This window comes from Colius striatus, chromosome 2 (assembly GCF_028858725.1).
Source record: "Colius striatus isolate bColStr4 chromosome 2, bColStr4.1.hap1, whole genome shotgun sequence".
NCBI classification, from domain to species: Eukaryota; Metazoa; Chordata; class Aves; order Coliiformes; family Coliidae; genus Colius; species Colius striatus.
Genome location: NC_084760.1, coordinates 46,341,080 through 46,357,601, shown reverse-complemented (window position 1 = coordinate 46,357,601; position 16,522 = coordinate 46,341,080). Strand labels below are relative to the sequence as shown.

General features: G+C 46.8%; 1 protein-coding gene across 5 annotated transcripts in view; it reads right to left on the bottom strand.

The window, feature by feature from the left end:
- Positions 1–16,522, bottom strand: part of NCOA1 (nuclear receptor coactivator 1) — a 193,297-nt gene that overhangs the window by 60,174 nt on the left and 116,601 nt on the right. For all 5 annotated transcript variants that reach the window (XM_061990185.1, XM_061990187.1, XM_061990186.1 and 2 more), the window contains 2 exons: positions 6,408–6,514; positions 2,310–2,476 (listed from right to left, as the gene is read on the bottom strand). In XM_061990185.1, coding sequence (XP_061846169.1) covers positions 2,310–2,476; positions 6,408–6,493 — 253 coding nt within the window. In that variant the 5' untranslated portion in view covers positions 6,494–6,514. The remainder of the gene's footprint in view (positions 1–2,309; positions 2,477–6,407; positions 6,515–16,522) is intronic.

Genomic DNA, 16,522 nt, shown 5'->3' with positions numbered 1-16,522 from the left:
GGACACAGGCAGGGAACCACAATGTTTAACACTTGATATAACAACAAGGACAGAAGATAGTCTGTGGCCACAAATACTCTGATTTTTTTACCTCATTTTTCTTACCTCCTCATAAGAAATGCTCTCGCAGTAAAACTGCTAAGAACAAATACAGGTGAAGTTTCTTTTCTTCAGTAATTTGGCTCTGTGCTAGATAAGCCAGCAACACGGAGCAAAGCTCAAGGCATAATATTTTTAAGTAGTGCTTGTCCTAGTTAATGTTCAGCCCTGCTGTGCAATGTCAAGAAAACTAATGAACAGTGAAGTGGCAGCAAGCAGGAACCTGGGCGTACTCACCCTCTACCAAACTCCTTTCAGAGCCCAGGCACAACGTGAATGAAATCTAAAAGCAGTTGCTCTTGTTCATCAGGGAGCCTGGGCAGCCCATGCAATGTGAGCTGAATGCTTTGTCCCTGCGTGCCCCAAAATTCAGGGCCTAAAATAATAGTGAACTGGGAAGGACCTATGGCAGCACCTGGCTTGTGACAGGACATGGGGTGATGATTGGAAACTAAAGGAGGGGAAATTTAGACTAGATATAAGGAAGACATTTTTTGTGGTGAGGCCCTAGCACAGGTTGCCCAGAGAGGCCATTGGATGCTCCATCCCTGGAAGTGTTCAAGGGCACGTTGGATGGAGCTTTGAGCAGTCTGGTCTCATGGAAGTTGTCTCTGCCCAGAGTGGGGGATTTGCACTAGATGATCTTTAAAGGTCATCTAAAGTATGAGCCAGTAATGTGCCCTCATGGGAAAGAAGGCCAATGGCATCCTAAGGGGCATGAAGAGAGTGTGGGCAGCAGGTCAAAGGAAGTTATTATCCTCTTCTGCCCTGGTGAGGCCTCGTCTGGAGTTCTGTGTATAGGTCTGGGCTTCCCAGTTCCAGAGAGACAGGGAACTGCTGGAGAGAGGCCAACGCAGGGCTACCAAGATGCTGAGGGGCCAGCTGAGTGGGAAACTCATCATCACTTATAAGGACATAAAGGGTGGGTGTCAAGAGGACGTGGTGACACTTTTTTCTGTAGTGGCCAGTGCCAGGACAAGGGGTAACAGGCACAAGCTGCAACACAAAACGTTCCACTTAAACACAAGCAAAAACTTGTTTGGTGTTGAGGTGAGGGAGTCTTGGTCCAGGCTGCCCAGGAAGAGTGTGGAGTCTCCTTCTCAGGAGGTCTCCAAACCTGTCTGGAGGTATTCCTGTGCCCCCTGATCGAGAGCAACCTGCTTTAGCAGAGGCTTGGGCTGGATGAGCTCTGCAGGACCCTGACAACCTCCACTGTGCTAGGATTGTATGAAAGGTCCCTTTCAACTCAAACTATTCTATGATTCTATGAAGTGCTTGTATGTGTGGACTCACATTCCAGCCATGAGGTTTGGGAAAAATGTAACATCTGTTATCAGGCAACAGGGCTCCACTCGGAGCGTGTGATGGGAGCTTTGGCAAAGGCAATGCTTGACGGATGATGCACTCTCAGCACTAACACTGAGCGGGATTCACCTTGTGCACAAAGGACAAAGTGTTTCCATGAAGGACAAAGTATTTGAGCACACAAAATGGGCAGTCCTGAGCAGGCTTGTTGCAGAGCAAGCTGGAGCTCACCCACAGCAGCTCCAAGAGGGATGCTGAAGTTGCAAGGACCTGAAAAAATGTCACCCTCTCCTTAATACACCTCACTCCTTCTCCTGTGCATTGTTTGAGCCCTTTGAACTTCTACATTTCAGTCTATGAGTTGACACTCAAGGTGAATTTTAACCTTAAATTACTTCCCAAGCATCCCATCTCTATTCATTGGTTACAGTGCCCTATTCACTAGCAGGAGGTGGATTAATGTCCCTCTAATCTGTTTGTTTGGCAAGAGAACAGATCTGATATGGGTACATGGTTCTTCACCAAGTCTTGCACAGTGTGTGGCAGAGCTACCTGTCCTTCACCTTACCCAGATATAAAATGGAGTTTCTGCACACAGTTCATAGCAGCATTGCTGATAAGTGTAACAAGCCCTTCTGATAAATTCTCTAAGGAATAATTTCAGGATGAATCATAAACACAAAGTGCCACCTTGCCCCAGAAACAAAGGTGGCAACTCAAACAAGCCCAACCACGGAGGTGAAGCATACCTTTCCCTACTATCGCTTCAATAAAAGCAGGAGAAGTAAAACTATTGCAAATGGAATGGTTATGTCATGATTTTTCATGAATTAAATCATGATTATGCGCAGTGATTTAGTGTCTGAAGGGTACTGACAAGCCGAGGCAGGCAGCTGCCATCTTACCTTGCTCCAGCCTCTTCATCTGCTGGATCTGATCAACTGTCTTCTTTAGGATCTTGCATTTGTCAGGTTTGACACTCAGGGTGTCGATATCCCCGATGTTTGCAGACAGCAGCTCTGCCAGCTCCTCTAAATATTTGTTCTCCTGTTCCCGTCGCCGCTTCTCATTGCTGTTAGAGGAAGGGAAAAAAACTGTCAAGCCACATTAGGGACTTTTTACCACTGCTCAGTTCAGTCAGATCTGGAGACCCAAAATACAAGTGCTGGCTAATAATCATGCTCTAATCCATATAGCTCCCAAAATACTGGGGAGTTCATTCAGGCTTTTGTCTATTTTTATGCACATAACCAAAATGAATGCCACCGAAGACATATAAGGCGAAACAGATACCTCCGACAAAACTCAGTCTCTAACATTCAGGACCCTGTCTTCCTCTCAGAAACAGTTACATGAAAAACAATAAAAAATACTTATATACAGCCTCTTATTTTTCTGCTGCCAGTCTTCCAGCTGTTGCCGAGTCTAATTCTAAATTCATATGTAAAAGCTAACAGCATCCACCAGAGTTCACCACAGAAAACAGGAATCAACAGTGACAGGGGGAAAATGAAAAAATATTTATGAGATCAACCTTTTTGTCCCAATGTAGTCAGTTTTGCTTTTAACTCTTTTAACTTCTGGGGGTTGGACTAGATGACCTCTAGAAGTCCCTTCCAACCCCTCCCGTTCTGTGACTCTGTGAAACTCATGACCACTGCAGAAGTCCAATGCTTTCCCATCAATAGTTGTAAATTCTGGGAACCGAGAATGTACTATGTACGTGCTGTGACACAGCCGTCATTGAAGCCACCCCGGGCACTGGAAGATATTTCTTTCCCAAAGATGTTATAAGCATCCAAATCACAAACTAAATCTAAAGCAAACTGTGCATGTGGAAGAAACATATCAAGACACACTTTCCTTAAATATTTTCCTTTACATCAACCATGGGATGAAACAAGGACACCCCAAAATGCCCCACACAGTCCTATACCACTTGTGATGCCTTTTATCAGGTTGGTTTCCATAAGCCCCCTAGTTTTTTGTTGCAACCTCTACAGGATGCCCAGCACTCTAGGGAAGATGCACAGCCTGAAAATCCTTAACATTTACTAGAAACCAAGAAGCCTGTGGACACGGTGAGGTGTTCCTGACCTCAAAGAGGCCCCACTGCTCATGGAGAGGCTGAGAAAATGCTTGGTTACAAAAGCTGATTCCAAAAGTCTGGCTTGGTAAAAGGTTTGTGTCCCATCACAGATGAGCTCTGGCTTGTGCTACATGGCCAAACAAGCTCCACTAGCAGCTGAAGGCTTCGAGAAGAAGCTCGGTTTATTTTACCTGCTGAGGGTGTGTGTCACCCAGAGCTTCATGCTTGATGCCTTTATACCTCGATAACTCTGCAGAGATCCTTTAGAAACAAATCTCTCCAAAAGGGGATGGGACACATTAGCTCTCTCTCGTCTAAGGAGTTCCTCAGGTAGGCTGCACAGATGTTTCTTTATTTTTTCCTAATTCCATTCACTTTGTTAGCTCAATATCCAGGTCTGACAGGTAGGTATTGTGTCTTGGGTAGTTTACTGTCCCTTAAATTTGTTCTCATGTGAAAATACCTGACAATCACACACATGAGCCTCTGTGATGAACCTCCTTTTGCCTACCAGATTTGCCCTCCATCATCATTTCTGCCCATGGCTCATTTTCTTTTCACTCACTGGAGCAGCAGAAACAAAAAAGAAAGGAAAAAAACCCATAAAGGCAAGACCAGCTGTGGGTATGGAGAACATAAGCTGTGTTTCTGCCTGGCCCACTGGTCCCAGAAGGTCCACTGATGAGACCTTCCATGGGAAACACATGGTGGGACTCAGAAACTCTTCTGCAATGGGTTTGGGTGGGAACAAGAATCTTCATTTCCCTGGCAGGCATCTGTCTACAGATAGTAAGGGGCTGCAGGCAGCAAAAACAGCTTCACAGAGGTAGGTTGACTGTCCATCTGCTGCAGAAGCACTGGGTCCAGCCATGGATCTCAGCTTTTTTTTTGCACAGGTATGGGTGACCCTGGCAATGGGCATGCAAATGCTTCTCAAAGGAGCTGAGAGAATATTTTAGTTAAGGTCAAATTAATTCCTAGCTCTCCCTGTGAACCAAAGAGCAACAGCAGAGGGGAGAGAAGAAAAAAAATCCCTCTGTTGTGGGTGAGCTCATTTCATGAAAACCCTTAATGTCGCTGTTGCTGTGGCAACTTTCAAATTGTAGGAGGGAGAATTGGCCAATTTTCCTTACATAAAAGCATCATGAGAATATTACAGCAGTGGGCTGTTCTTCATGACTCCCAAGTATCATCAAAAGCGATAGTTAAACCTTCTAGGTTTTAACAAAGGAGTTTTGAAGTTGAGTTTACTCTGGAGTACATTACAGAGGACTCTGGTCAGCTCAGGGAAGAGGATAAGGCCCCTCCCCACCGTGGCTGCAAGTTGGGAGATGGTCTGAAAGAAGGAAGACACAGCATTGGTGAGGACTATTCTGGATTTTGGTAAAACTCCAGCTCCAGCGTTCGGGGTTGGATAGCCAACCCCAATGACAACTATTTGAGTGAACCCTTCTAAAAATGCTTGTAGATGCTTTATGGATGTAAAAACTCATGCTTGCATGAGGAAGGAGAATCCTTTATCCAGAAGTTTCTGCTTCTCTACAGCCAGTTCATTACTATATATTTTCAAAGACCCCTGCTTTCATCAGTAGAAGCCTTTCTTGGAGTGCTTAGAGGTTAGGAAACAAAGCACAAGAGATCTGCTTTCCAAAGGCAGACCACATGAAGCAAAGCCAGATGTGTGCTCATTCATTGAGAGCAGTTTCTTCAAGAACAGGTGTCCAAGTCCACCTTGCTACCCATGGCTCTGCTGGGGGGACTCAAGGCCCAGTGGCTTCACCTCATACTCAACTCTGGAGTGAGGACCAGCTCCAAGAGCAGCCTTGAGACAGCAATGAGGGCTTCACGGCTCTGATTCAAATGATTCAGACAGAAAGGGGAAATACTTCACACTGTTACAGAAGTATTTGTTAAGTGTAAGACAGTCTCAAGTGTTATTAAAATGTCGTCTCCAGTTTAATGGTACAGCTAAGCCACAAACCACAGAGCCTTTGTAAGGTGTGTGAACTCTACAGGAGGGAGATGCTGCAACCAAAAAATGCAATAAACAGAAATTCTCAAACAACCATGTAACGTCTCTCTATTGGAACACTGTAGCCTTAGATTTATTGTCTAGAATATTGTGTATGAGCTGTAAGTGATGGAAAATACACCTGGGCTTTGCTCAGTGCATCAATATTCTGTGATGACGACATCCCAGGCAGCCGAGACCCAGAGCCAGCAGCAGCACTGTGCATTCATCCTTACTAACAGACTGCAGTGCCATGGAAATAGATGGGAACCTGAAAAAGCCCATGGAAGGAGCTCACAACTGCTTCTAACCAAGACTTCTTAAACCTGTCTGGGATAGGAAGGCTCGGTTATAAGGCAAAGGTACGTTTCTGCTGCGAGCTGAGCTTTGAAGCAGCATACAACAGCACTCAAAAATGAAGATGTTTCAGATAGAAGCATTTTCTGGTTTGTAATTGCATCATGGAGCAAGAGGGTCTCCATGAGAGTTTCTGAATATTCCAAAAACACAGGTTTCTGGGGAAACTAGCATGAAGAGGCAGAAGGCTTGGGATCATCTGCAGACTTCACAGAAGTATCTGCCCCAAATTTACCCTGTGAAAGCTTTTCCAATGCTCTGAGCGCTCTCCATTTATAAAATCAATACATTAACTTTGATAACGAGCCTCTAATCATCATTTGCTACCTAAACAACAAGCAGAGCAGATGGAGAGCCGCGTTTCCATCATGCTCCCTCTTCCACTGCAGCCACTGCTAAAAGCAAAGCGAAGTTCTGGTGGGAAGTGTGAACGTTTCCGAGTGGCTGAAACCCGACTCCATCTGCTCGAGCAGACGGGCAGGAGCGACGCGGGGGGAATGACAAAGTAGCCTCAGCAGGGGATGGATTGGGAATGGTTGCACATACCTCTGGGCTGTGTCACAAGGTGAGCCTTTCCTCTTCCGAGAGTCGGGGTTGGCGGGGTCTGTTGAGCTGTCCCCAAGGCCACTCATGTTGGTTGACCTACTTTGCACCTGAAACCGAAGAAAGACAGGGTAAGGACAAGGTTTTTGCAGCTGCACAAGGAGTGATTCCCCCATGGCAGAGGAAGAAAAGATGGGCCAAGTGACCTCTGAGAAGGTAACTAACCCAAGTCTTTCTTATTGAATCAATGCCTCATTTCTGAGGGAAACACGTGAATATGGTAGTCTCCTTTTCATAGAATCATAGGACCGCAAATGGTGGGGGTTGGCAGGGCCCTGCAGAGCTCATCCAGCCCAAGCCCCTGCTCAAGCAGGTTCCCCTCCATCAGGGGGCACAGGAACATGTCCAGGTGTGTCTGGAAACCTCCTGAGAAGAAGCCTCCACACTCACCCTGGGCAGCCTGGGCCAGGGCTCCTTCACCTCAACACCAAACAAGTTTTTGCTTGTGTTTAAGAGGAACTTTTTGTGTTGCAGCTTGTGCTCGTTACCCCTTGGCCTCGCACTGGCCACTACAGAAAAAAAGTGTCATCTCATCCTCTTGGCATCTACCTTTTAGGAACTTATAAGTATAAATGATTTTCTCTTCTCCAGGCTGAACAGCCCCAGGTCCCACAGCCTTTCTCCTCACAGAGATGTTCCAGTCGCCTCAGCATCTTGGTAGCCCTGCACTGGCCTCTCTCCAGCAGTGCCCTGTCTCTCTGGAACTGGGGAGCCCAGAACTGGATACAGGACTCCAAATGATGCCCCACCAGGGCAGAGGAGAAGGGGAGGAGAAACTTCCTCAACCTGCTGCCCACACTTTTCTTCATGCTTCCTAGAATGACACTGGCTTTCTTGTCCATAAGGGCACATTGCTAGCTCATTTTAGTGTGTCTTGGTCCCTGTTTGGCCAAGCAAGCCAACCAATACCATCATCCTTACACCACAGAGTGAGCTTATCTCTGTATCCCCACAGATTTTAGCTTCCTGGCCTTACAGCATTTGACCAACTATCTAAACACATCCTGCTTCAATGCTTTATTTAGGTGTGTTTGATCACTTTTGTTTTGTTTACTTCTTCTGCAAGCCCTCTCCTTCAGCCCATCTTCAGCTCCTCCGTCACCCCTGGTTCCTCTGACTCATGGCTGGTAGAGGATGCTCCACCTCTCACATTGTGTCTGTGCTCCTGCTCCCCCACCACCTCCTTTCCCCTCAGCACACAGCCTGGGCTTTAATTAGAGTTGCAAACTGACTCATTTCTTAACGGGATGTGACACCCTCCCACGACCCCCTTCCCCACCTCCTGCTGAGGCTGCCTCCCACTCCTGGTCCTCCCAGTCCCAACCTTCTCCTGGCAAAGAGTTTCCCACCACGGCCAGTTCCAGCATTAGGAACCTCCTGGGTTCCAGCTCTCTGAAACACAGATATTTCACCCTTATTTTAGAATAATAGAACTGTTTGGCTGGAAAAGACCTTTAAGATGATCAAGTCCATTTAGGATGTAATCTCAAGATGTTGGGTAAACTGGTCCGTGCTATGGCAAATGAGAGGTCTAAGTAAACAAAGAAGTTCCATAAGTCATGAGGATTGTAACATGGCAATATCACACATGCTAAAGCTCCTTAATTCTGAATTTTATTTTTTTCGTGTTTCATAGAATCATAGAATGGTAGGGTTGGAAGGGACCTTTAGAGATCATCTGGTCCAACCCCCCTGCTAAAGCAGGTCAGCTGAATAAAATACTACACAAGCCCAATAAGGGGAAGAAAGACAATTAAGGCTTCTTTCCAGACACTTCAATTTGAAGGTTATTAAAGGGTTTGGCAAAAGACAGAATCACAGAATCATTATCGTTGCAAAAGATACTTAAGATCATCAAGTCGGACACGTAACCTAACACTAATGTAACCTAACACAAGACCGTGACAGTCTCCAACCCGAGAACTTAGCCAGTCCCCTCCAACTGCCTAAATGGGCCTAAACATCTGCAGGACAAGGTCAGAACCTCATACAACATGTTAAATCAAGGGACAGAACTTCTCTAGAAAAGAAATCAGCTGTTCATATTGCTTTCTTTGTGTTGCTATAGCCATTCAGTGATTTTTTTTCACCATAGTTCAATACTGGATATTGTCACCCTTCAAACTATTTAGAAGTGACTTACGATTATATGAAGATACAGTACCTGAGAAATAAAGTAACAGGGCCCCGGACAAGAAATTAGTAGTATAGACAATAAAAGGAGTAATTTCTTAAACTTAATTCCTTTAATTTCTTCTATTCCTTGCTAAAAGCTGGAATTTTAACAAGCATTACACTGCAGACAGACTAGGATAAAACCAACCCTAGAAGACACCTAGGTTCCCACGTTTTATTCAGCCTGCATGAAAGCAAGGTGGGATGCCTTCAGTGGTCCAGCATCTCCTGCTCTTTGCCTAGTCCGGTGCAAGGTGGTCACTCATCAAAAGCCATCAATGCTAGCTAATTTTGTGCTCAGATAGGTGATGATTAAAGTCTCACCAGCTTTTTAAAGTCTTCTGAGTCTCAAACCACATCTCTTGACCTCAGAGCAGTGCAGAGAGATGGATATAACTGTGGGCATTTCCTCTGGTCCCTGGCTGCTTGAAGACTCTAGTCTCTGCATTAAAACCCAGAAAGCCAACCCTGTCCTGGTCTGCACCCCCAGCATGGGCAGTAGGGTGAGGGAGGGCATTCTGCCCCTCTGCTCCGCTTTGGGGAGACCCCCCTGCAGTGCTGCCCCCAGTTCTTGGCACCAACAGCACAAGGACACGGAGCTGCTGGAGTGAGTCCAGAGGAGGCCACAGAGATGATGCGAGGGCTGGAGCCCCTCTGCTGTGGAGACAGACTGAGAGAGTTGGGGGTGTTCAGGCTGCAGAAGAGAAGGCTCCGGGGAGACCTTCCAGCAGCCTCCAGTCCCTAAAGGGCTGACAAGAAAGGCTGAGAGGGACTTTGTGCCGGGGCCTGGAGGGACAGGACAGGGGAGTGTCATACATTTTGGATCATCACCTCCCCAATGATTCACCTCTATGCTTCATTTTGAAAAGCTCTACTCTAGAATAAGTGAAATACCTGCTTTAACACAGTGCTACAGCGAAAGAGCCTGTTCTTTTGGCAGCACACAGGCACTTCTGCTGACACTTACGTCACCACTGCTGAGGTGAACACGATTCCTGAAATAACTTTACCAATATTAGTGCGGTTGATCGATGCCGTGGGCACGAGAGATTGTCCACTGAAATCAGAAACCCTAAGCAGATGCCAGCAAGTTAACCATGACCAGGGATCAGAGTTCATCCCCCACGTCTTTGGCATGTTTGCAAGAAGGAACGATGCCAAAGTAAATATAAAGAATGGGGAGAAAAAAGCAAACTCTTGAAAAATGCAGAGATTGGAAAACTAAAAGTGCTGCATCATGTGCTCTAAGTGAGAAGGGCTTGCTGAGGTTTCCAACAAGCTTCCCGGGGTTTAAACCTTCTTCCTGAAGGTTTAACTTGCTCTTATGAAAACATAGAGTCTCCGTAAGTGGCATTGCTCTTACAAGTCCTGATCTTTCCTCTTGGCAACTGAATTGAAAAAATGAGCAAGGATATGGCAGGTAAAGTCACCATCCCACTGGGATTCTCCACTGCAGGGCTGTGGCTTGGCAAGAGTGACCATATGCTCCAGAGAGGTGAACTAAGGACAACATTGCAGCCTTAGCTGAAATCCTTGGCTTGAGTTACACCCTTGATGTAATACACTCAATGTTTCTTTTTAATGTAAAAGTAGTTTATTTTACGGCAAAACTTGCCAGGGCTGACAAGCCAAAAATTATCATTTGGTCTAAAAATAACAGGGATGACTTGATTTCAAAGCCCTGTTGGGTCTGGGCAAGACCAGGGGTTGATGTCCCCTGTGGAGGGCAAGGGTTGGGCTGCTGCTGAAAGGCAGCTCTGCCTGCTGCTGGCCATGCTCGGGGCCCTTTTGCTGGAAATTTGATTTCTAAACACTAGCTTCCTGTAAAAATGTTAATATTCTGTTGGCTTATGAAAGCAAACATAGGCAAATGAAGGACAGCAGGATGGTACTCATAGGATCATAGAATTGTTTAGGTTGGAAAAGGACCTTTCAGACTCTCAAGTCCAACCAGTACTGCCACGGCCATCACTAATCCATGTCCCTTAGCACCTCAGCTACACGGCTTTGCAATAGCTCCAGGGATGGGGACTCCACCATCTCACTGGGCAGCCTGGAACAGGGGCTGACAACCTGCTCAGGTGTGAATGATCATGTTTCCCTTCAGGCTCCACTTGTCCAGGCTGAACACAGGGCCCTCAGCCCCTCCCCAGCACACTTGTGCTCCAGCCCCTTCCCCAGCTCCGCTGCCCGGCTCTGGACACGCTGCGGCCCCTCAGTGTCCCTCTGGCAGTGAGGGGCCCAACACTGAACACAGCACTCGAGCTGCGGCCTCACCAGGGCCCAGCACAGGGGACGGCCACTGCCCTGGGCCTGCTGCCACACCACTGCTGATACAAGCCAGGGTGCCACTGGCCTTCTTGCCCACCTGGGCACGCTGCTGCCTCATCTTCAGCACCAACTGACACCAACACCTCAGGCCCTTTCCCTGTGGGCAGCTTTCCAGACACTTATCCCCAAGCCCAAAGATGTCCTGAACCCGCTGCTCTGAAGAAATTCCATGTCATGGTGCAAATCCAAAACGAAACATGGGGTTTTTTTTTCAACAACTATGGATATTATTGTTGCAACCAGTGGCTTCACGCTTAGTCTTGCGCAGAGCTGTGCACAAGTCTGTGGTCCTGCAGCAGCAGCGTCAATGAGCAAAGCTGCGACATGCACCATGTTTACAGTGAGTGCCTGTGACACAGACTGCATCTCCTGTGCTTCAGCCAAACCAGAGATGAACTGAAATCACCAGTGAGGCCAAAGGTATGAAGCTTCTCAAAGATGATTCTCCATATCAATATTGCCGTTGCTCTCCTGCATCTTAGCCCACAAATACAGCACTAGTCCCTGGTCCCTCCTGTTACCAGCATCCCGGTGCATCACTGTCTCTGCTCACCAGAGACTAATTAGTCTCCAAGAGACTAATTAGAAGAAAAAAAAAAAACCAGAGGAATAGATAAGATGCACAAGAGTTGAACTGACTTGACCACAGTCAGAGTAAAACTACCTCTGGTTTCCAATCCTGTACTCTCTCCATTTTCACTGGTCCTGCAATGTGACATACTGAAGCATCTACTGGAAGAAGATGCTTTTTGAGATGCTAAAGATTACACTAGCAGAGACCAGAGCCTTGACAGGGAGGATGAAGCACCAGACCACACCAATATTCCAACACAATCTTGGGTATCACAGACATAAATGCAATTTCCACCTTAAAAACTAACAAAAAAAAAAATCCCAATGAGAATTATTGCAACTTAATGCTTCTGCTTTCCTAATAATGCCAACGGATTTCCAATAGCTTCCCAGAGATGGCCATCACTTCCTCTAGCAGTCATAAATGGCCCATGTGATTTGAACTGACAGTGTGGAAGATAGATCTGGCCACTGAATACTTAATACTAACAGAACTGCCTATTTCCAAATTGTATTTCCCACATTTTGGATGAATTTGACCCCAAAAAACACTTACAGACTAACACTAACGTCTGCAAGACAGAAAGACAATTAGTTGTCTGTTTTTAAAAAAAACTACAAAGTTGGAAAAGTCCCTTATATTACAGCTATTTTTCATCAAAATATAACCCATCTGTGCATACTCAGTCTCAATTAGAGGTAATTAAGACCATACTTGGAGTGTCGCAAGGACTCTTCTATATTAATCCCCTCACAAGTTTATCATCAGCTGCTCCTCTTATCCCCAGAGTCAGAATAAACCTTAATTTCTACCTTTTTTAAACTTCTGCAGATTACAGAAGTAACACCGAAGCTCTGTTGTGGATAGAGAAGAGGCAAGGGGTGAGAAATAGTGAGTCACATGCTAGTCTACTGCATGAGGTGTTAGTTTTGAGGTGCCTTATTATAAAAAAAATTACTTCTTTTTCTGACCTTATCCCCAACAACCAAACAAAAAGGAGAGACATAAAGTCCTGATTAAGCCTTTTTTTTGGTGGCTGAAGTTGTCAAAAACAAACATCACATCCGTTTTGTGCAACACTCCTTGTGAGGGAATGGAAATCCTTGTATCCATATGCCATTACTCCAGTCTGCAGAGATGTCTGCCTTCCCATTAAATACTCTTCTTTTGGTACCTTACTCCAATTTCACTGCCAGGTGATAGCGTGTGAGCCCTCCATCTTCTTCTACCTGAGACTCACAAAGATACTGCCAAATGGACCCTCTAGCTCTGGGACATCCAATACAACACACATTGCACAGCCTGGGAAGTGTGGACAACTGGGTTTCTTTTGGTTCCCATTACTTGTCCTGGTCTGAACATCCCCTCTTGACATCAAGCGATGCATCCATTGTTACAGTAATAACAATGATCACTGAATCACAGAATTGTTTTGGTTGGAAAAGACTTTGAAGATTGAGCACAAACTCTACCCTCATGCTGTCAAGCCCACCACCAACCCATGTCCCTCAGCACCTCAGCTACACGGCTTTCCAATAGCTCCAGGGGTGGGAACCCCAACACCTCCCGGAGCAGAACGATCACGTCTCCTTTAAGGCTCCACTTGTCCAGGCTGAACTCCCCCAGGGCCCTCAGCCCCTCCCCAGCACACTTGTGCTCCAGCCCCTTCCCCAGCTCCGCTGCCCGGCTCTGGACACGCTGCGGCCCCTCAGTGTCCCTCTGGCAGTGAGGGGCCCAACACTGAACACACCACTCGAGCTGCGGCCTCACCAGCACAGGGGACGGCCACTGCCCTGGGCCTGCTGCCACACCACTGCTGATACAAGCCAGGGTGCCACTGGCCTTCTTGCCCACCTGGGCACACTGTTGCCTCATCTTCAGCCGCTGGCATCAACCCCCCAGGCCCTTTCCCTGCCGGCAGCTTTCCAGCCCCTCTGCCCCAGCCTGGAGCGTTGCCTGGGGTTGCGGTGGCCCAAGGGCAGGAGCCGGCCCTTGGCCTTGTTAAACCTCATCCCATTGCCCTTGGCCCATCACTCCAGCCTGGCCAGGGCCCTCTGAAGTGCCTTCCTGCCCTCTCACACATCTACTCTCCTGCACAGTTTCGTGTGGGACAAAGATCATGATGCTCTAGTCAAGGCCAGATGAGACATCCTCAGGGGCATCAGGAGACCCTATGTTGGACTCATATCTCTGTGGTCATTAGGGCTGAAAGAGGAGGGAGCTGATGAATAAAGATTCACTTTTACTGGCCTCAGGGGATACTACAGGTGAAGGCAGCGGGGAGATCCTGCATTGCCTCTTCAAGCAGAGCCTGTGGTGTTGGGAGGAGGATGAATTCAGGGAAAGAGTAGCATGCTCTGATGTCCCTGTGTCCATCCAGCCCCCTCCTTCTTAGGGCATAAGTAGGATGTGCAGCAATCTTAATTATCACTGGCTCTGCAGAGGTAGCAGGCTGTCAGCAAAAGCTGACACAAAGCTGTCAGCTTGGGGATGCAGTGGAGCAAAAGCCTATTGTCTCCATTCCCCACATCTGCACCCACCCCTTGCAAGGCGGGGGATGGGGAGGAGCTGTGAGATGCCTCTTCCCTCAGGAGAGGCTTTCCAGTGCTGCTGGCACAGAGAAGAAAGGACCATGGGCAGGTCATTTCTATTCCTTATGAGTTCCCTTGTGGGAACTGGGGCTGTTTAGTCTAGAGAAGACTGAGGAGGGAATCTCAGTTATATTTATATAATAGGACAGGGGGTAATGGGATGAAGAAAAAACTATTAATGGGATATCAGAAAAAACTATTTCACTGTGACGGTGAGGGAGCCCTGGCACAGGCTGCCCAGGGAGGGTGTGGAGGCTCCTTCCTTAGAGGTCTTCAAGACCTGCCTGGACATGTTCCTGTGCAACCTGATCTAGGTGAACCTGCTTCTGCAGGGAGGTTGGACTAGATGATCTCTAAAGGTCTCTTCCAATCCCTACCACTCTATGATTCTATGATCTCTTCTCCTGCTATGCCAGTAGGGAGGTAAGTTTAGGCATCATTGATGCAATGCATATTAAAAGCCACCGATCAAAAACTCTGATCTGCAAGAGATTAACATTATGAAAGATTTAACATTTTGACAGCTAAAAAAGTTTCTGAATATGAATTTCACCTCTCTGCTTTGTTATTCCCTCTCCCTGGGGTGCTATGGCAGAGGGATGGGGGCCTCATCCCAGGTTGCAAAGGGAAGAAGAGGCACAAACCAAAGTCTTGTATGTCCAGATCTTCCCACAGCAGGGCTGGTGGAGCATGACACTGGCACTCCTGGCAAGAGGGACAAGCACAGGCTCCGGAATTTGGGGATGTGATGCAGGGAATAAGAAGTTAGAATTTAATCTCGTTTCTTCCAAGCTGTTTACTGGGTCAAACTCCATCAACACATACTTTTTTTTTTTACACAAGGATGGAAAACTCCTGACTATTGAACATGCAGTACCCTAACTGCTGGCAAACCCTGAGAACTGACTGACAGTATTTACAAAGCACTCTGAATTCTCATGCAAAGGGAACCCTGGAAGTGTAAAACCCTGGCATGTAGTGAGCACCTCGGCCACATGTCACCCTGCAGCAGTCTATAACCTAGCATCAAACCTCTCAGGAGCGCTTTGCTCTTCAGGAGCAAGCGAGGAGATGGATGCAGAGCTAAAAGTCTCTTTTCACCTCATAGACCCAGGTGGGGTTGCTCCCTGCCAGAAAAGAGAAGCTCAACCCATCCCGAAGGAAAACTGAACACCTGGCACCAAGCTCATCCTGCATTCACTAATACAGAAGGTTTTGCAGAAGATGACACAGGAAAATCCAACCAGCTGGTGTGCCCACTGGGAATAAGAGTCAACCCTTGGCTTCACAACGACCCATGGTGTCCATGGTGGGCCAGGCAGCACCAAGGATCAAGTCCTTCACCTACAAGGTCCTACAGATCTATGACCTCTGTAGAGCAGCCATGGGAAGGTGTGAATACTTATACTACTGGGGTAGAGAAACAGGACATTAACTCCACCTTCCAGGGCCTCATTTTTCCTCTCATTTGAATTCGGAGCACTAGAAGCCTCTCCATACTGCATGATGGAAAAGTCAAGCTTTGCTCTCCAAATCCAGGCTTCTCCATCACCTCTGCCCACAAGAAATCGTTTGCTTTGGAAAAGCAACACAGGCTGTACAACCCATAAAATCAAACCTATTCGTCCAAAGGGAATTTTGTGTACATTAACAAAAGTGCACACATCCAAGTGAATTCCTTAAGGATGAAAGCACAGGCCAGCTGCATGCCAGCTCTGCAAGTGCTTGCTCTCTACATGATCCCTAGAAAACACAAAAAAAGAAGGGAAAAAGGTATATAAATCAGTGTCCTGCAGACTGAGTATCATCCTTGGAGAGGCAACGGTCCAAAGAGAAGGTGTGAATTTTAATACACCCATCATCTGTATCGTATCTGCAACTCTCAGACCCACAGCAGTCATTCCCCTTTAGCCCGGGGATAATTCCAGCAGCCAATTTGTTTTACAAACGAATGGCAAAATATGGGAAAGGGCTTTGCCTTAGCACGAGCAAAATGAATAATCCAGCTGTGGGAAATCAATATTTGATGCCTAAGGAGACCTCTGAAAACTCACCATGCCACTCTGTTGTTTTCCCAAGCTCTCTTTAAAACTCACCTCAGTTAAAATACAACAGACAGGAGATAACTGATGTGCTGCTTATTACACTAATTGCAATCATCTCCTTGTTACCTGGTGCTCACCCACATCTGTTTGTCATAGCCATCTGTTGTCTGTCTTAATTAGATTGCACGCTCGGAGGGGCAGGGACTGTCACAGCATGTGATTTTCTAGCCCCTCCCGACATCCCACTTGTGTCCAAGCATCTCCATGCTACTGTGAATCCCCTCACATGGTCAAGTACAAGGATGGCAGCTAGAAAATAAGAAGCAAAAAAACCCCCCATCC